Source organism: Cydia splendana, chromosome 12 (assembly GCF_910591565.1).
Source record: "Cydia splendana chromosome 12, ilCydSple1.2, whole genome shotgun sequence".
Classification (NCBI taxonomy): domain Eukaryota; kingdom Metazoa; phylum Arthropoda; class Insecta; order Lepidoptera; family Tortricidae; genus Cydia; species Cydia splendana.
The window spans coordinates 6,386,248-6,405,273 of NC_085971.1; the positions used below are offsets into that span (position 1 = coordinate 6,386,248).

The 19,026-nt window shown below is 34.8% G+C and overlaps 1 protein-coding gene across 2 annotated transcripts in view; it reads right to left on the minus strand.

Moving 5' to 3' along the window:
* Nucleotides 1–1,001: 1,001 nt before the first annotated feature.
* The window catches only part of LOC134795382 (uncharacterized), a 115,630-nt gene continuing 97,605 nt past the window's right edge, over nucleotides 1,002–19,026 (minus strand). The window contains exons 4-6 of one of the 2 annotated variants that reach the window (XM_063767216.1): nucleotides 2,957–3,025; nucleotides 1,802–1,828; nucleotides 1,002–1,164 (exon numbers count right to left, since the gene is read on the minus strand). In XM_063767216.1, the coding sequence (XP_063623286.1) occupies nucleotides 1,096–1,164; nucleotides 1,802–1,828; nucleotides 2,957–3,025 (165 nt within the window). In that variant the 3' untranslated portion in view covers nucleotides 1,002–1,095. Of the gene's footprint in view, nucleotides 1,165–1,801; nucleotides 1,829–2,390; nucleotides 2,469–2,956; nucleotides 3,026–19,026 lie in introns of those variants that run through there. The other variant, XR_010144806.1, reaches the window with a different exon arrangement.

Genomic DNA, 19,026 nt, shown 5'->3' on the forward strand with positions numbered 1-19,026 from the left:
GTACCTCGGAAGATTAACATTTGTGTAAGCTTGTCAAACTCTGGTACAGTTAAATCAAATTTATTTTTAAAGACAGGTATAGGTGAACCAGGATCTATTGAGGGTGCGCCATGATACGGAAATTTGTTGGTACTAATTTCTAGCAATGGCAACAACTTTAATAATAGACAACATCTACCCTCTATGATAGTTGTCAATATTGACAATGTAAACATTGCTTTGTCTAGTTTCGTGTGAATTATTATTAGACTGCAATAATCATGCCGAAAGTTTTAGATTTTACAGAGAAAAAGTTGTAAACGGTGTATATAGTTATTTATTGAAAAAAAAACGTGCGGGAGAGAAATATCTTCCATTAGAAAACATAACAAAATTACCACCTGAATTGACGGGTAAGTTTCAAACTTATGGACAAATGTCACTATAGTCAGGTCGTCACGATTTGGTTGATGTCTTGTAATAATTTGATTTGTGTATTAGGTGTATCGCATGCATCGGTATCACGGATTGCTAGCGAAGGGCGTAAGGGCGGAATTAAACGACCAAACCTAAAAAAAAGAAAACAAAAAAAGAAAATAGATTTGGATGATTTTGATTTATGTGTCATACGTCGTAAAATTCACGAATTTTATAGCGTAAAAACCGAAGAAATATCCAAACATCAAACTTCGCACTTATTAAAGTTGTCGGAATAAAACAAAAATCATCTGCCAATTTCCATTGTCCCCACTATACAAATTGTTGCTATATAAAATTCAAAACGAGCGCCCTCTTGACAGTACTCCCAAAGTTCTGGTTTACCTATACATGTACATCATAATTTCACCGCCTTTCCAAGCAAAGCAGAACATAACAAATAGGCAGTTGTCCGACCAAAGGCGTGACCAAAAGAGTGAGTTGCGATCGCCTATTTATTTTCTCATGTAAGACGTCCGGAAGCATCCGTAAGTATGTGGGTGGTAAGAACTTTTTGTAAAAGACACCCACAAAGAACTCGCCCTACTCGCTGATCGCCAATGGTTTGACATCGAGCATAGATGGGATAGATGGTCACATTAAGCAGACAATTATTACAGCCAATTGAAAAAAAGCCAATCAGAAAAATAAAAATGAAAATTCTCCACTTACGGGCCTTTCAGCGATAAGACTTGCTGCTATTGGCCCCTAAAAGATTATGAGCGTTAATATCTATTAATTAAAATAGAAACATTAATTTAGTTTTAATTAAGTTTTTGGTTGTTTAAATTAGAATTAAAATTTTGTGTTTCATTAGTAAACCTATTAGGTTGTAACTTTAAAAATCAAGAAATAGAGATATAAGTTAAATAAAAGACAATTTACAAACAATGTAATCAAAACAAATAAAAAAAATTGTTTTACTGATATGAGTGATATGTAACACAGGGGGTAGGTAGTTTAATCGTAATATCCTTTGGTAAAAGAAATATTCTTACAAAACATAGTACCGAAGTATTTTTGAACAAATATATTTTACATTAATGTTTTGTTGTTTGTACAATAATATATGTGAAGATTCATTACAATTAATTATTTTATTTCAATCCGTCTAAGGCGCGGAGCTCATTTGATATTGTATTGAGTGGCAATCCACTCAGAATTGTAGTATTCGTTAAGCGATATAAATGCGAAGAAGATTGATTAGCAAATTCGTACAGGTCCAGGGCCGTGTTGTCTGAGAGAAAATTCAGAGTATACGTACATATAAAAACTATCATTTTCATATATTTTTTAGATATTGTTCTGATTACATTGTTATAGGAAATAAGATTTGAACACTTACACCATAACCCCCAGGCGGTTTACCAGCCTATAAAAGAAACATTAAAGAATTAAACACTTTCCATCCCTGTCCTTGGAAACCATGTCGATTACGCACAAAAATAATTTGAGTGTTTAGAATTGTTTCTGAAACTTATTTTTCTAGAATGGATCTATGACATACATTTTTGTATTTACAATGCGACATTATCCACTTTTAATGTGACATACCTGAATAAAATGGCGGCCGATAAGTGGATTATACTTGTATTTAAAAGGTGATGATTACACAGGCAAAGTACGCATTTGATAATTAAGTATGCGAATTGATAATAATATTAAAACAGGCAGCTCACATGCTGTAAAATATGTGCTGAAAGCGATTAAGAAAATGTTTAATTCGTTAATCAATTGTTTTCTTATTTTTTGACAAATAAAAAGAAGTGAAGATGACCGATTCCATCTTAATATTTTAAGGAAACAATTGATAGTTAATACATTTTTATTGTTTGTTATTGTTGTGCGTAAACGTATATTTGTGCTGTAGTCGATTAATATATTTATAAATTCACTTTTGCCGCCGCATCAGTTAAGAGAAGAGAAGAAGGACACGAAGCTTGACAGATAATGACTAATATGAGTAAAAATTTTAATAAAACAATACATACACTGTCGGGTAGTCTAAAATCCTGAAAATCATCAAAATTACATATATATTTTATTTTAAAAGATATACAAGTAGCGGTAGGTAGGTACAAATGTAATTTTGAAAATAGTACAAAATCAGTATTCCCTACTCACTTGATGATTTGTTATACCTAACGCCTGTTACTTCAATATATCAATTTTGTTAATTCTGTTAAACGATATTAATCAATTTGACATCATTAAATTTGAGGTACTTTTATTTCCGTAATAATATAAACGATCATAATATTTTTTTAAATTATATCATAATTATTTTAATATTTACCCATGTAAATAAAATTGCTTGATAAAATGTATGTATCTGGAATCGTACACATTTGTCTTAAAAATAGTAATTCAGCAGAATATTATTTTCACTTTTTCATGGTAGTATAATATTCCACTATTATTATGGAGGAACAAGTATTATGTCGACAATAAACTACCCTTAAAATTAAGATGAATAATATATAGCAATAGATATACTTACAGATTTACATATATTATCTATAATACTTTCTTCAGCGCCTACGAAAATTTTTATATCTTGAATTTGACCCTGTAACAATGAAATATAACATATTTAATCACACATTGACAGTGTAAAAAGAATTTAAATATTCCTAGAAGTTGTATTAAAATATATAGCTAGGTAGAATAATGATTCTAGATAATAAATGTACCTACTAAGAAATCACTTGACCAACTAAGTCAAAGCAACCTTGAACTAAGTCAAGGCATAAAATTCAATTCGCCAAAACCTGCTTCGATAAAACATCCGAGCCATAAATACTTATAAAATAATATCTAAACGATATTAATAAATTTCAAGAAGGCTTGAACTTGAAAAGGGCATCTACCTAAATTAGACGCAAATTTTTTTAATGAACAATTTAATGATTTATTTTGGCCACATCTTATGCGAAATTATTAATTACATTTATTAATTTTAAAGGTCAATGATACGGTAGGTACAGTCAAGTGTAAAAATATGGGTGCACACATCGTACTCAAAAATATGTCCCATAGCTCTTATGTCAACGAATTAAGAACCATGGACCACTATTATTGTGACTGGCCATATGCCTATTACGTAATATTAAGCTCATTTATCAATATAAAACTTACATTTTAGCGGTGAAGGAAAGCTTCCGGGAGCTTCCTTGCCGGTCGTGTGTTTACATCACGGTTTTGATTGAAAGATCTAAACGATGGTAACTCGAAGCACTTGATTTCTTAGTCTAGTCTTTATTACATGTATCCACGATTCAATTAATTGCTAATTAACTTAGTAAAAACAAAATAATAACAAGAATTTGCTTAGGAAAACAAATATTGTAAGGTTGTTTACATTGACTTTGACAGGTATAGGCGCGGTGACGTTCTGATATCGTTTTAAACCGCAAAATTCAAAAAGCGTGAGGTAGATAAAAGGTTACAATGATTAAATAATTAACTTCTATTATATGTTTAATACATTATTATAAAAATAAACATGAAATACTTCAGTACGGACGCAATATTTGGAATCATAAAGGGAAAGATGTTAACTCAAACATACTTTTGGTTGCTTTAGTGTGCGTAGGTATCGTTGAAAAATAGCTTCATCAGCATTAATAGATTATGAACGTTAAAGTGTAGGACATAAGGCTTATGTAAACAGAATAGGATTTAAATATTTGAATTTCGAATACTGTCGCCAGTTTTATGATCGTATTGTTCGGGTATGGTTCCGTTGGGTTCGGCAGATTATGAGCCTTAATGAGTGGGACATATGACTTAGTAAACAAACAAGGATTTAAGATCTTTACTTCTAAGAGGATCATGTCGCTATTTTTATGACTGCATTGATAGCCTCCACCTTGCTAACATTAAACGATTATGAGTATTAATATGCAGGGAATAAGCACTTTCGAATAGTAAACAAACGGGGATATATGACTCTTCTTCTTGAAGCGTTGAAACGTTTGTCGCCATTTGGATATTATATAAGGCTGAGCGGGCCTTGCTTACGGACTTATTCATTCTCTAATCTTTGGCTAGCAATGTCCCTGGCTTTGGGCGTACATAGTGCTGGTGGGTGAAGTTTCTCTGCTACTTTTTCTGTTTGGGTTTACCTGGAATTATCCTAGTAAATTTAAGCTTGGAGATTGTGTGTCTGTGCTTGATTGTACGAAGATAATATCTATCTTTGTGGAATTAAGTTAGGACTATGGCGGAGTTTCTTTGCTTTCTTGTGTGTGGGTTTTATCGTGAAGTTTTCTGTGGGTACTGTGTTTCTGGGTTCAGCTTTGGGGGTACAATACCGTTACAAAGCGTGGATTCAGAATGGCAGTGTTTAAGGGAATTTCATGGTTTTGTTTTATTTTGCGTGGGGTTCTTTTTGTAAAAGTAAACTTAGATATTCTCATACCTTCCTAAAGAGTCTTTTTGCTATTTTTAAAGCCAGATCATTGTTTGGACTGACAGTTTGTCCAGCTAAGCATTCACTCCGCCTAACGGTGTCAAAGGATTGGATGGTTAGGAGTCTTTTGCTCCAAGTGTGAGAGAGCTTGGCATTCCCTTTTATACTTGCACAAGGGATGAGCATCTCACTGGTCTCAAAGTCCAGCTGTTTAGATGGATGTGGGGACGTCACGTGTGCGTCATCCGGAGTAATCTGGGCCCACTGAAGTCGGCAGTAATTGAGGCTAGGTCCCCGCTTAAATATATTTATCTATTTCGGTGCATTGGTACGTGCTTGTGCTGGTTGCAGGGCGGGACTCTGTCGTGATTGATATCATATCTCACAGTTTAGGTCGTGGCAGAGTTTCTCTTGTGATTGGTATGTGTGTGCTAGGGTACTGATCCTATTATATACATGGAATAGGGCCGGCTTACTTTCTGTATCCTAGCTTGCGAGCACAGAAGGGGGAGCTACACACTACACTGGCCTGTAGGTTGCCTTCTCGGTTTCGCCTGCCGAACTTGACAGCTTCTCGTAGGGACCACACTTGCGTATATTACAAAGCATTAGGTCGATGGTAAGAACGAACTATGCTTTGAATGTACTAGATTAGGGACAATGGGTAGGGATAGGGTAGAAGCACACACTCAATTTGTTATCTACTAGGGTTCCTTTTAGTTCTGGTCTATAAAATTTATATGGTTGATATATATTTCTCAGTACGGGCTTCAAATATGGTATCATTACTTTAGAAGTCGTGCGGTAAGGTGATTAATTGTCTTAATTTCTTAGTGTTCTAATTTATCTGGGTAAAAAGATATTATATTAATTTTATCTATCACAATTCTGGTCTTCTGGAGTAGAAATGAAGTACTGGGTATTGTAATCAGGTTTCTAAGGTATTTACAAAACAAATTCTTTAATATCAAGCTGGGTTTAGGAACACAGACTTTTCTGAGATAGAAAATCGAAGAAAGGATTGTTTTAGGGACCCTTTGGCAGGCAGAAGTAATCCAGAGGATGTTTCGAGCTAAATATATCTACTGGTCTTGATATTCTTAGTCTTATAAAGTTTAATTTTTAACAAATGAACTTAGTACTTCGTTTATACCTCTAAAAATCAGATTTACTGTTTATACTCTTAGTTCTGGGAAATGGGATGAAAGGATTCATATCCTTAGCTTTTGAATGTAAAAAAGATTAGTAATTTTGATGACTGATGGATACTTTGACACTTCTTTTCATCATCATCTAGGTGCGCTTATCTTCCGAAGTGTTGGTAAAAGCCCGTCTGGCTAACAAGTTAGGGTAGGTGTTCCGACTAACCTTGTTGACTGGACTAGGAGCCCCCAATCCTGCATCGAACGTGTGAGTAGCATCTTCGCAAGAAGCTGGTAGTTAATTATAATCTTGAAAAGTTAGGGTGTAAATGGGCTTATCCCAGGAATGCTACTTATATGTTATCCCGGAGGCTTAATAGGTGTGGCAGGTTTTTACCAACAAATATTTTTATATTTATATTATCAATTATCATATATACGCTGCATATCTTCAATATCATTCTAGTTTTGGTTCTCTTAACATCATTTACATTACGCCATAAAACTCGTAGTATTTCCTATTCTTATAATTAAATAAAAGGGTTTCATTCTATTTCTTAGCTACGTCATAAATTATTTTAGTAAGTATATTAAATATTCTTTAATTAAAATCTAGGTAGGTAATAATATCTAAAAACAGAGTCCAAAATGTAGCTTTACTCATTAAAGAACCTAGGTTTCCGCGGTTCACTTCGAGGGGGACCTAACTGCTAGCTAGACGATCACGACAAGGCCAAATTATAGGGGTAATTATTAAGGGGGGGTTTATTATATGTATTATTAAGGGGGTATTTATAGATATATATAGTTGTGGAGGGTACGTTTTGGTTCCGTGACCAAGGGATCTAAAATGTTCCTTTTAGGTTCATTTTGGATACCGAGGTTTCTAAAAATAAATAATAGAAAATAGCCCAATGGGTTACATTTTGGAGCCAAAGTGACGCAGGATGTAGGTTACCTGGGGTTACTACGGTTTTTTAAGATATATCTATGTAAAAAGTAGCCTTTATGGCTTTTGTTACCGTGAAAGTGGAGTGGGTATGCTTATTTTTGGATTCGTATTCTGTTGTGTTTTAAATAAAAGTCATGAAACATTAATTTTATTACTAAAAAAAAATGATCTATTTAATTTTTCTTTTACTTTATTATTTCTATTGTAGTAAGGGTTACTCTCTGTAGACGAAAAAAATGTAATTATTTCAGTTGGCGTATTTATTACAATACTGTGTACAATTTACTGATAACATGTACGTAACGAAACTGCTGTAACTTCAGCATGCGTATGCACTTATGCAGCAGACCAAGTTCTAATTTTCTCTTAACATTTCAAATCGATCGGTAGTTTGCATCTCCGACGTCATGATTCTACGTCGACACATCGTTAGCGTGTTCTATCTCGGAGGTGGCGCCATCTCTTGACGAGTTTGGTACTACATTTTTACTCGTTCACTGCTCGCCGTAATTAGGGTTTTCTTTTCATATTTTTCAGCTAAAGATGTGTGTCATCACAACTATAAATCCATCTTCTTGCGTCATTGATACCTGAAAAATAAAGTAACAAAATTAAAGTAGGTACATGTAGAATGTGTGTATGTCTATAACATTAGCTCTTATTACGGTTATCAGACTTATTTCTCTCGCGCCTTTATTGGGCTTGTTAAGAAATATAGTTCATCGCAGGTATCAATAACAATAATGAAATAAATAAATAAATATTTCCGGGTCAGTTTTTCACATATCCACAGCTGGTACTGCGGGTACTTGGCGGCGAGTACATACTGGTATGAATAAATACATACTTAGATACAAATAATGTCCATGATTCGAAGTAGCCGCGTCTTTGTCACGCAGCATACGTAGGCAGGGTTACTAATAGACTAGAGATAAGATAACATTACCTAAAATAGTCTAGGCCAAGATATCTAGTTGTGTAAGAAGTCATGCTTTAGTCTAAAGTTTTGGGGGCGTGTAATAGTTCATTTACATGCAAAATACTAAGGTACAGGGGGCGTATTCTGCGACTTTCTTATTTCCCATCTTAAAAGTCGGCAACGCTTTTGTCACCCTCTGTTTTTGCGGGGTGTTGGTAACCATTTGCCTTCAGGCGAGTCATTTCATTTCATTTATTCGTTGTAAAATCATGTATATAAAATCAAAAACGTGTTAAATAATTAAATAAAATCAGTCATTCGTCTGCTTTTGCCTTCTATATCATAAAAAAATAATAGATGTACACATGCGTTGATTTAAGAGTTAGATCTTTGTTAGACGGCTTGTTTACTGGTAAAATATCACTCTATAACCTACAGAACAAATAATAGGGACCGTGCGCTTTGGTGGGTCTGCCGTCTTGTGGGCTGAATCGGAAGCATGTGTACACATGTGGATTGCCAAGGCAGGTGCTGCCATCTACCGTTCTCGTCGGTACGTTTTCTTGTACAAGGTAGGTTTTGCCATTTCATAGAAGTTGATAGAAGGCATAATCGACACGTTTGCGCCTCGCACCAAAAATCTGACGGCCTACCATAGCTTTGACTTTTATAGAATAGTATTAAGAAACAGATAATTCTGTTAGGTACAAATCTTACTATGTGTTCGTCTGAGTGACAACCACACATGCTAGAAATAAGCTTAGGTTGGTCACTGTATGCGAGCATCATACATTTGCTACCATAAGACAGGAAATACGAGCATGTATGTATGTATGAGCTTGGATTTGAATAGGCAATACCCAGGTTGAGTAATGTATGGTATGTTTAAAAATCAGCAATAGTACGTCATACGATAATTATTAGAGATTTAGTGGAACATACACATGTTCGGAAAATTTATCTACATACTCATTGGTACGGAACCCTAAAAGTCACAATATTTATCTAGAAGATCGCTAAAGTAAGTGTAATTACCGTTTATTGTTTTGTCATTATCAATCAAAGCCTCAGCGAGCTACCTTGTGTGGTCTCCTCACTCATTATCGAAGCAGCTCAAATAATTTCATTAAAATCGATTAGGATATGTAACGCGCGAAGCACCTGGACGAACAGTGTGCATACATAAGCATATTTGTACTATAAAGTGGGTATATCATCATAGGTTAGTTAGGATTACAGTACTGTTCTACTGACGGTACTTTTCAATCGTGTACTGAGTACAGTCAAATAGTACACAGTTGATTAAGCTAGCATACTAAATAGGTACCTAATAAAAACGTAAAACGAAGGATTCTTTTGTTCTGTAGTTTTTCTGGGTGTAGCAGTAACAGCAGCCATTTTTGCAGCAAAGTTCTTGAGATGAAGCCAGCAAACAGGGGTCTTCATGTATCAGTAGCAGTCAAGCGCCTTGGTAGTCTGAAATAAGTTAGACAAGTACATATTAGAAAATTCAGTTCAAATAATAGCTTTAGATTTTTAGGCAATATGTCAACATTTTTCTTAAGACATCCATTCACGGGGGCGCGATATTATTTTTAATGCATGTGTAGTGTAATGAAATATGTGGATACTTCAACAAAACCAGCCTGGGTTTGTCACGTACGCAATCATAATCATTTATTCGTCGCAATTCATGGTATTATTACAGATGTTTTCAGGTTAAATGAGTACAGCATCACATGTGCTCTCCCGAATTTCAACAATATTATCGTCAATATAATGACATAGTAAAAATATGCAAAAGTAGGCAGTACTTCATATTTTTCAAATTCCAAAAAAGGTTGAGAATCTTTGCAGGACATACTTCTATAGTTAAGTCACAAATAAGCTAGATTAAGTTTACTTAAGTCAACAGAATTAGAATAGGGTATGTAGGCTAAGCACAGTTTTGAACTCACCGCTCTGCCATCAAGAACTCTCCGCTCAAGCATTTGAAATAGTAGTGTCCAACATAAATCATGAGTTGTTTAGTTTATAATAAGTTATGTATTTATATAATGAGATGAAATACCTTTCATAAATGGAAGCAGTCAGCAGAAGTACAGTGAAGGCACCTTGACACTCCGGGACAAAGTCAGCCTCCGGGTAACACTGGAACCGGAATTATGGAAAACTTAGCTAAAGTAGGGTATATTTAAGAAAATCTACTTAAGTCTCATTAACAGGGTTTATTATTTACTACAGGTAGGGTCTTCACAGTTAAGAAAACAGAAAAAATAAAACTCTTAAGTTTTTTTTTTGTAGAACAAATGGAAAAATTTCAACTTATTTATTTTCTAAGTAGGATTAAGTCTAGAAATTACTGTTATACTTACTAGGGTAGTGTCGAAACACTCGGAGGAGCCTTTGTAGGCAACAATGGGAATTTGCTCCAATCAGCTTAGATGTCACCGGTTAGCAGACAGCCATCGCGTTGGTTTTGTTTGCTAAAAAAATGAAACGTACATTGTAAGTAATATAACTCACAGTTTAGGGGTCGAAGCACATATGCAATACAATACAATTATTGCACACCTCACATATACGTCTTACATGTACTGGTACAGGTTCACATTGATAGACTGCCTTTTCTAACTACCTTACTTTGTAGGTACACAATAGTCAACACCTACCCTCAATTGTCTACACATAACAGTAAGGTTTATTGTGACAACTGGCAGGTCCAGGTTTATGTTCACATATTTTTATTTAAGTTACCAGACAACTATGGGATCATTTTCAAGAGAAAAATACATATTCATCATCAGTTGTCATTAACATGTAAAGAAACCAGTTTATTTTTAGCTGACACTATCATATAGTTATGATTTTTATAATATATTGCATTTCCAGGTTCAAGAAGCACTTATTTCAAAAAAAAATTAGTCAAACCATCTTTTAGAACAACAACACCTAAGGGTATTTATATGGTAACAGGGTAGTTATACTTACTGTTAAGGGTCAGGAAATATTCTTCAAAATCAGCAAATGGAGTTTTCCACACCATAATTTCAACTTATTTCTCTTCAATAACAGTTTTGTATATCACCAGGGAATCATTTTAATGCAGTTGTCAGCTTACTGAAACATCAAACATAGCTTTTAAATGTTATTGTAATACAAATATTGTAGTGGAGGACTAATATTATGTTAATTAGACAGAGTAAAACGAAAATCAAAGTAATTTTTTTTAAATACAGATTTTGCTTTGATCTCTTTCATTTATCAAAAAGAAATGTCTTTATGTTACTGAATAAAGAGTATAAAGAAGGAAATACAATCCACTAGGCGTCGGCATTATAAAGTAGAATGTTGAAAGTAAAGAAACTAATGCTAGCCATTTACAGATATGATCAGTCAGAAAAATAGATTTAATGATAGGTAAGTCAAATTGCGAACAATTATTTTCTGATTGGTGATATTCAAATGTATTTAACAGGGTCTCGATAGCAGTAACTTGTTTAAAGAAGAAACAAGAACATAACCTTACCTTGCTAGAAGGAATGATTCCCAACGTTCCCAACTTTGTATTTATTTCACTCGCACTGTCACACTGACACTGTCTGTACTTAGGCACGTAAAATAAATAAGTACACTGGATCAGAAATACGGGCACTAATAAAGGTTCCCTGACTATTTAGTTTGATGAAATAAGTAGAAGGAAATTCGTGGGATGATCTGTATTCCATTTTTCTTGGTCTTGTAGGTTCTTCGATAGATGGAAATCATTATGGACGCTCTCAGAGACTTTCTTTTTACCGTAGTATCTTTAAATTTAGCTCAGTGATATAATTTTGCCTTGATATTTGTTAAAGCATCTTTTTTTTTTTGCAGTTTACAACGGAACTTAGGAGCTTGACAGTTGGTAAAATTGCCATAGACAAAAATTTCACCCAGCCAAATGTAGAAGTTGTAGGACATTCAGTCTAGAATAGCTTATGGTTTGGATCAATCAATAGATCGATTGTTTAGTTTTTCACATTGTAAAAATGCGTTTTATCATTCAAATCATTCTACATAAAAATAAAAACTTAAATGATAATATATAAGGGTTTTTGGTTCAATTTTTCATTATTCACGCAAATTATTGGAAACTTACTGAGTTCACTACAATTCATTCTATGGTAAACAAATGAATCCGACCAAATTACGTAGGCTATTATGGTGTATTGTCAAAAATGTTAGAAAGTGTTTTTGAGTTTCGTCGCATTGCGTAAGCACGCGGAGGCCCGTTTGTAAAAACGAATTTACTTACACGATCGTAATGGTGGCGCTACTGTCACTAGGTGACAGAACGGGATAGTCTTATGTATTTTTCAGTAGGTGTAAAAACGAAAGCGCTATTATTGTTTGTCCTTGTCACAGTCTCGTGCAGTTGCGTATGTTTTGTCTCTCACGGACGCACGCGTGTAGCACATCTATAGGGTCCTACTATTTAAGGCGGAAGATCATAGATATCGGAAGGTAATAGATAACAATCGTGATGGTGTCACGCTCTCTCAGACTCACAAAAACAATTATTGAAGAATTATAGTTAAGTTTATTCGTACATATTGCTATAGATAAAAGGATATATTCTAAAAATCAATAAAATAAAGTTCAATTCAGCGGGGTGCGCGGGGTTCAAGTTTTGTTATGAAAGACAGTTTTTTTTACGCATACATTTTCGAGTTTGCCGCCTTTGCTACAGACAAACGTGGTTTGCCAAGTTTTGTTTGCATCTTAGAACTTTAAGTAAAATACGTCTCTGAAACTTTTGACAGTTCTTGGAATTTGTATACGCGGAGTAATTGTATTTTATTTAAGAAATCGTAAAATGAGTCTGTAGATTGGTTTAATAATGGAATTCCTTATGTGAGACAAATAAGAATCATAGTGAGGTTTAGTGAAGTGCATATTAACAAACTGGGGCCATGTTATCTGATCAAAACGTGTTAAAATAAAATATGTCGGCTTCGTAAATAAAACAACTTTGTTTTGGACGAAATTATGGTATGAGGCAGTGATAAAATGAAATGGACAATGTTTCGGACGAAAATAAATGTAGATGCTATCCCGGAGTAGGTTCAGAAAAAGTGCAAACGCGTATTCAAGTGAAAATTGGGTTATTTTACGTGCATTTTGCAGCCGCAAGTAACGAGTGCATTTTGTAAACAAAACAAAATTATGTGTTTTCTTGTAGTAAATCTATGTTAAAATAGTGCAGTGAGTTAAGTCAGTGATGTGTGATGGAAATAGTACTTATTATCAAGGAATGTGCATCTAACACGTGAGTAGAAAATTTTGTCGAACCTGGTACTTTTATAGGTTATCTTAGTATAAAAAAATATCTTATCGCTTGTTCACAGTATATACTGCATGTAGGATTTATATATAATCTTTCTAACGTTTCAAGGTTTTAATAAAATGCTCTTTTAATTTTTCTATCTACATGATTCTCGATTAATAAATAGCGTTTATCAAAGAATTTCGTGAAGTTTGGTTGTATTTATATGTGTAGATATTTGCGTTCCTTTTTGAGCTTATCATAATGAAAAAAAAGTTGTAATTAGTCATTATATGTGTAGGACGCTATAAAAATAAAAGAAATTCAAAAATGTGATTGTTAAATTTGTCTAATTTGTTAACACCTAGATAGCCTAACGGTCTCGACTGTGGGCTACAGTATGTGATTCAAATGTTAGAGGTCTGGGTTCGAATCCCGCATAGTGAAAGCGTTTTAATTTTTTATTTTTTTGTTTGTGAATTGGTTTTAATAAATCAGACAATTTTGCAATGTTATTGCTATAAATTAGATAATTTTATGGCTTCATTATATTTAAATTATTTTAGTTTCGTGATTTATCTTTCTTATACAAGTTGTTTTGGATATTATGTAGTTTGATAATACAAACTGGAGATGGAGTTATGAATAAAAGTTTTACGGTCAGTAGATTAAGAACATCTAGGTACCTACTTAGTTCCTAAGAGACCTAGATGTGTAACAGTATTATGATTCGGGTTTTGTGTTAGCTAATTACCTATATTCCAATTGAGTGAGATAACGTACGTTTGAGGTCATCATCGGTTTCGACAACTGGTCCCAAGAATTGACGTAGGCACTAGTTTGTGGTAGTTACAGTGTACAGTGAAATTTCGGGATAGCTTAGTCACATTGCTTGCTGGTAACCGGATATTCGTGACAAGATGATTGTGCTGCCTATTTGTAGAAGATAGAAGAGGAATTCCTTAGCTACTAGTGTGATCAAGTAACAACAGTCGCGGCTACTTCCTACAATCGTTCTACGGACTGCGGACAATTTCAAGAAACAATATTTCGAATAGAAGAAAGAAGAGGAAGTTAATGAACGTTCAATAGAAAAAAAATATGTAATTTTAAAAAAAACTTAATCATCATCATCATATCAACCTTTTATCGTTCGCTGCTGAGCATAGGCCTCTCTTCGAGTGCACCAATTTTAAAACTAAGTTATTATTATATTTTAATATGAGGTAGTTAAAATCAAATAAAATTAAGCCCAATGTTTTGTGAAGGGATAATATTGTTGTATGTTTGTAGGTAAATTTTTATTTGGTGTAATATAATTGTGACAGGTTGATGACCTTTAGGTTACTTAATGACGTTATTTGAGTATGTTTTGCAGCATATATGGTAGGTTGCTAATACTGCATCAGGCGACGGGGTCAGTCGGCGCACACGTGACAGTGTACTGTCAACGCCAAGCTGAGGGCAGCTGGACTGATTTAGAGGGACGCGGAGCGCGAGGCACGGGACATATTCATATTTATTGACAGGAGTGGATGGCGCCGTCTCACGAAGGCCTTCTGTACCAATGGGGTACCATAGGACAACATCATCATCATAAAATCATCATCATCATTATAAATGTCATAAGGAAGTGGTCAGAATTTTCACTCCAAATCAAAGTCTACTTTGATGCTTATTTATTTGGGAGTATGTTTGCATTGTTTTAAGGACCAATGGGCTAATCATACCTATAAAGGCAACATACAAGTACAGTCAATTCTTATGGGTTTTAAATTTATGAAACACGTTCTGTGTTTTGTTTAGTTTTTTTTTTTTACTATAAGTAGGGTCAATATTATATTTTATTTTTAAATTTATAAAACACGTTCCGGTTTTTACTTCAGTTTTTTTGTGGCTTATGTTCATTGAAACAAAGTTGCTCAGTATTAAGGGGATGACATCAGAATTATATGATAATTAACCGGTATATGATTATTGCGAAATAGTTTATTTTTTGGGCTTTTAGAGCGATAGTCAAATATTACAAGCAGCATATCAACTATGTTATAACTAGGTCGACAGTGGAATAGTTGAGCGCGTCTCAGAATTAATTTTTCATTATTTGAGTGTACAGTTAGCAGTATTATACGCTCGTACTCTTTCTCGATTCCTCATGAGTCATGACTGAGGGTCGCGACCATCTAAGGTCGGTATTTTGTTAACCCAAACCTGCCATTCTACACAATGCCTTTCTGTTAGTAGGCGCTTGTGTAGATCCTTATTTCCTATCCTTATCTGTTTTCGTTTAGTACTCTTATATACTAAATTATATGCAAGATGGGTCATTTTCTCTGCAGCTGACTGTACTTCTCCAACGTTTGTTTATTGCAAAATCGGGTGACCCTATTGTGTTTTGAACAACATTGTTGAACTTTTCTTGTCCTTTTGAACAAGAAAAAAATAGTCCGCCTACAAATAACGAGCAATTCTTTTATATTTATATATTTCGGGAATCTCGCAAACGGCTCTGGCGATTTCGATGAAATTTGCTATATTGGAGTTTTCAGGGGCGAGGGGGCGTTCTCGCTGGGTCTTGTCGCTGGGGGGCGCGTGTTTTTGAGTTTTTGTAAGAGTTTTGTACGTTCGGTCTCCCAGATACTTAATCCTAATATTTGGTCAAAATAAATAGAGATAAATAAATAATAAATAAAATTAAAAATAATTCAACGGAAGTCCTGAAGTTAATGTTTACGTTTTTTTAGTCATCTAAGGCTAAAAATAATTAAAGGGTAAACTCGGGATGAGTGCCAGCAATTTTTTTCTTTCCTTATCAGATAGGGATAAAAATAATGGGTTAGTATTGGGTCAAGGCGGGATAGGGGATGTTTTTTTTTGAGTATAAATGTAATAATATGTAAACTTAAAATTCTTTTTATTTCATTTGGATTGCTTACCAGAGCATTGGCTGTCTGTATGAATCGTGTGATAGCGTAGTTGCGGAGGAATAAAAGTTTGTGTGCACTGAGAAATTAAAGTTACGAGGTTTTACGTAAGTGATGTACGAGTGTTTGTATGCTTAGTGGACGAATGTACTTGTTTTGGAAAAACTGGATTGATACAGATAGACAAAGGCGAGAGGGTAATCCAGACTAGATTTGTCGGGTTTTTGCAGGGGAAAAACAAGGGGGGGACGGGGAATACACAACTAGCCAGAAAATTTTTATCAGTAGGTTAGAATCCATTGGATATAGACCCGTTCCAAAAGGGTATTATTTTGTGGCTATTACTCTACAAGGTAATAATACTTACACGACTTCTACACACCTTGTCTTGGATGAGATATATCCGACATTCGACATATTTTCATGAGCTGTGAGCGTCTAGAAGGACGAGGCTCTACTTAAGAGTAAATTAAAATTATATTTTTTTGTTTTCATTACTATACGTAATTAGTTTTATTACTTGATTATATGGTTCTTAGGTTTAGACAAAAATAATTTTGGTGTACCAAATTGAGGTATTTAATTGTGTCAATTTTAAGTTTGTTTAATGAAAAAAAAAACACCCAAACAAATTTAAAGGTCGGTATATGTTATTCAAGTATAAGACACGCACCAAGAAAACGTGGCTGAGGGTGATAGGGCAATGAAATTTGGTTTGAATTCTGACAATGGAGCTTGAAAGCTTCGTACTTATAAAAATTAAAGGTCTCTTCGTTTTGCTTGGGAGGTTTTTGCTGTCTCATCTTATGCTCTTCTACGGAAGTGCGCGGCGTAAAGGGTAGAGACAGGAGTAATACTCGGTGCACCGGGTTGAGCTGGCAAGGACGAGTTAACTATTAACTTATTAGATTCACAACCTAATATCTTTGGCGAAGCGAGGTTGCTGGGGAAAAAGTTGTCATGGTTCATTGACAGAGTTCTGATGGCCTAATTTCGGAGCTGAGTCGCTAACAGTCATTTAGTATTGGAATACACACCACACGTTTAAAAAGGGAGGGAAATTATCTGACTAATCTAGGGGAAATTGAAGTTTTTTATAAATTCCTGAAGTAATTCATAAAACACTTAAATTGGGGGCGGCTGTGACTGGCCATATGCCTATTACGTAATATTAAGCTCATTTATCAATATAAAACTTACATTTTAGCGGTGAAGGAAAGCTTCCGGGAGCTTCCTTGCCGGTCGTGTGTTTACATCACGGTTTTGATTGAAAGATCTAAACGATGGTAACTCGAAGCACTTGATTTCTTAGTCTAGTCTTTATTACATGTATCCACGATTCAATTAATTGCTAATTAACTTAGTAAAAACAAAATAATAACAAGAATTTGCTTAGGAAAACAAATATTGTAAGGTTGTTTACATTGACTTTGACAGGTATAGGCGCGGTGACGTTCTGATATCGTTTTAAACCGCAAAATTCAAAAAGCGTGAGGTAGATAAAAGGTTACAATGATTAAATAATTAACTTCTATTATATGTTTAATACATTATTATAAAAATAAACATGAAATACTTCAGTACGGACGCAATATTTGGAATCATAAAGGGAAAGATGTTAACTCAAACATACTTTTGGTTGCTTTAGTGTGCGTAGGTATCGTTGAAAAATAGCTTCATCAGCATTAATAGATTATGAACGTTAAAGTGTAGGACATAAGGCTTATGTAAACAGAATAGGATTTAAATATTTGAATTTCGAATACTGTCGCCAGTTTTATGATCGTATTGTTCGGGTATGGTTCCGTTGGGTTCGGCAGATTATGAGCCTTAATGAGTGGGACATATGACTTAGTAAACAAACAAGGATTTAAGATCTTTACTTCTAAGAGGATCATGTCGCTATTTTTATGACTGCATTGATAGCCTCCACCTTGCTAACATTAAACGATTATGAGTATTAATATGCAGGGAATAAGCACTTTCGAATAGTAAACAAACGGGGATATATGACTCTTCTTCTTGAAGCGTTGAAACGTTTGTCGCCATTTGGATATTATATAAGGCTGAGCGGGCCTTGCTTACGGACTTATTCATTCTCTAATCTTTGGCTAGCAATGTCCCTGGCTTTGGGCGTACATAGTGCTGGTGGGTGAAGTTTCTCTGCTACTTTTTCTGTTTGGGTTTACCTGGAATTATCCTAGTAAATTTAAGCTTGGAGATTGTGTGTCTGTGCTTGATTGTACGAAGATAATATCTATCTTTGTGGAATTAAGTTAGGACTATGGCGGAGTTTCTTTGCTTTCTTGTGTGTGGGTTTTATCGTGAAGTTTTCTGTGGGTACTGTGTTTCTGGGTTCAGCTTTGGGGGTACAATACCGTTACAAAGCGTGGATTCAGAATGGCAGTGTTTAAGGGAATTTCATGGTTTTGTTTTATTTTGCGTGGGGTTCTTTTTGTAAAAGTAAACTTAGATATTCTCATACCTTCCTAAAGAGTCTTTTTGCTATTTTTAAAGCCAGATCATTGTTTGGACTGACAGTTTGTCCAGCTAAGCATTCACTCCGCCTAACGGTGTCAAAGGATTGGATGGTTAGGAGTCTTTTGCTCCAAGTGTGAGAGAGCTTGGCATTCCCTTTTATACTTGCACAAGGGATGAGCATCTCACTGGTCTCAAAGTCCAGCTGTTTAGATGGATGTGGGGACGTCACGTGTGCGTCATCCGGAGTAATCTGGGCCCACTGAAGTCGGCAGTAATTGAGGCTAGGTCCCCGCTTAAATATATTTATCTATTTCGGTGCATTGGTACGTGCTTGTGCTGGTTGCAGGGCGGGACTCTGTCGTGATTGATATCATATCTCACAGTTTAGGTCGTGGCAGAGTTTCTCTTGTGATTGGTATGTGTGTGCTAGGGT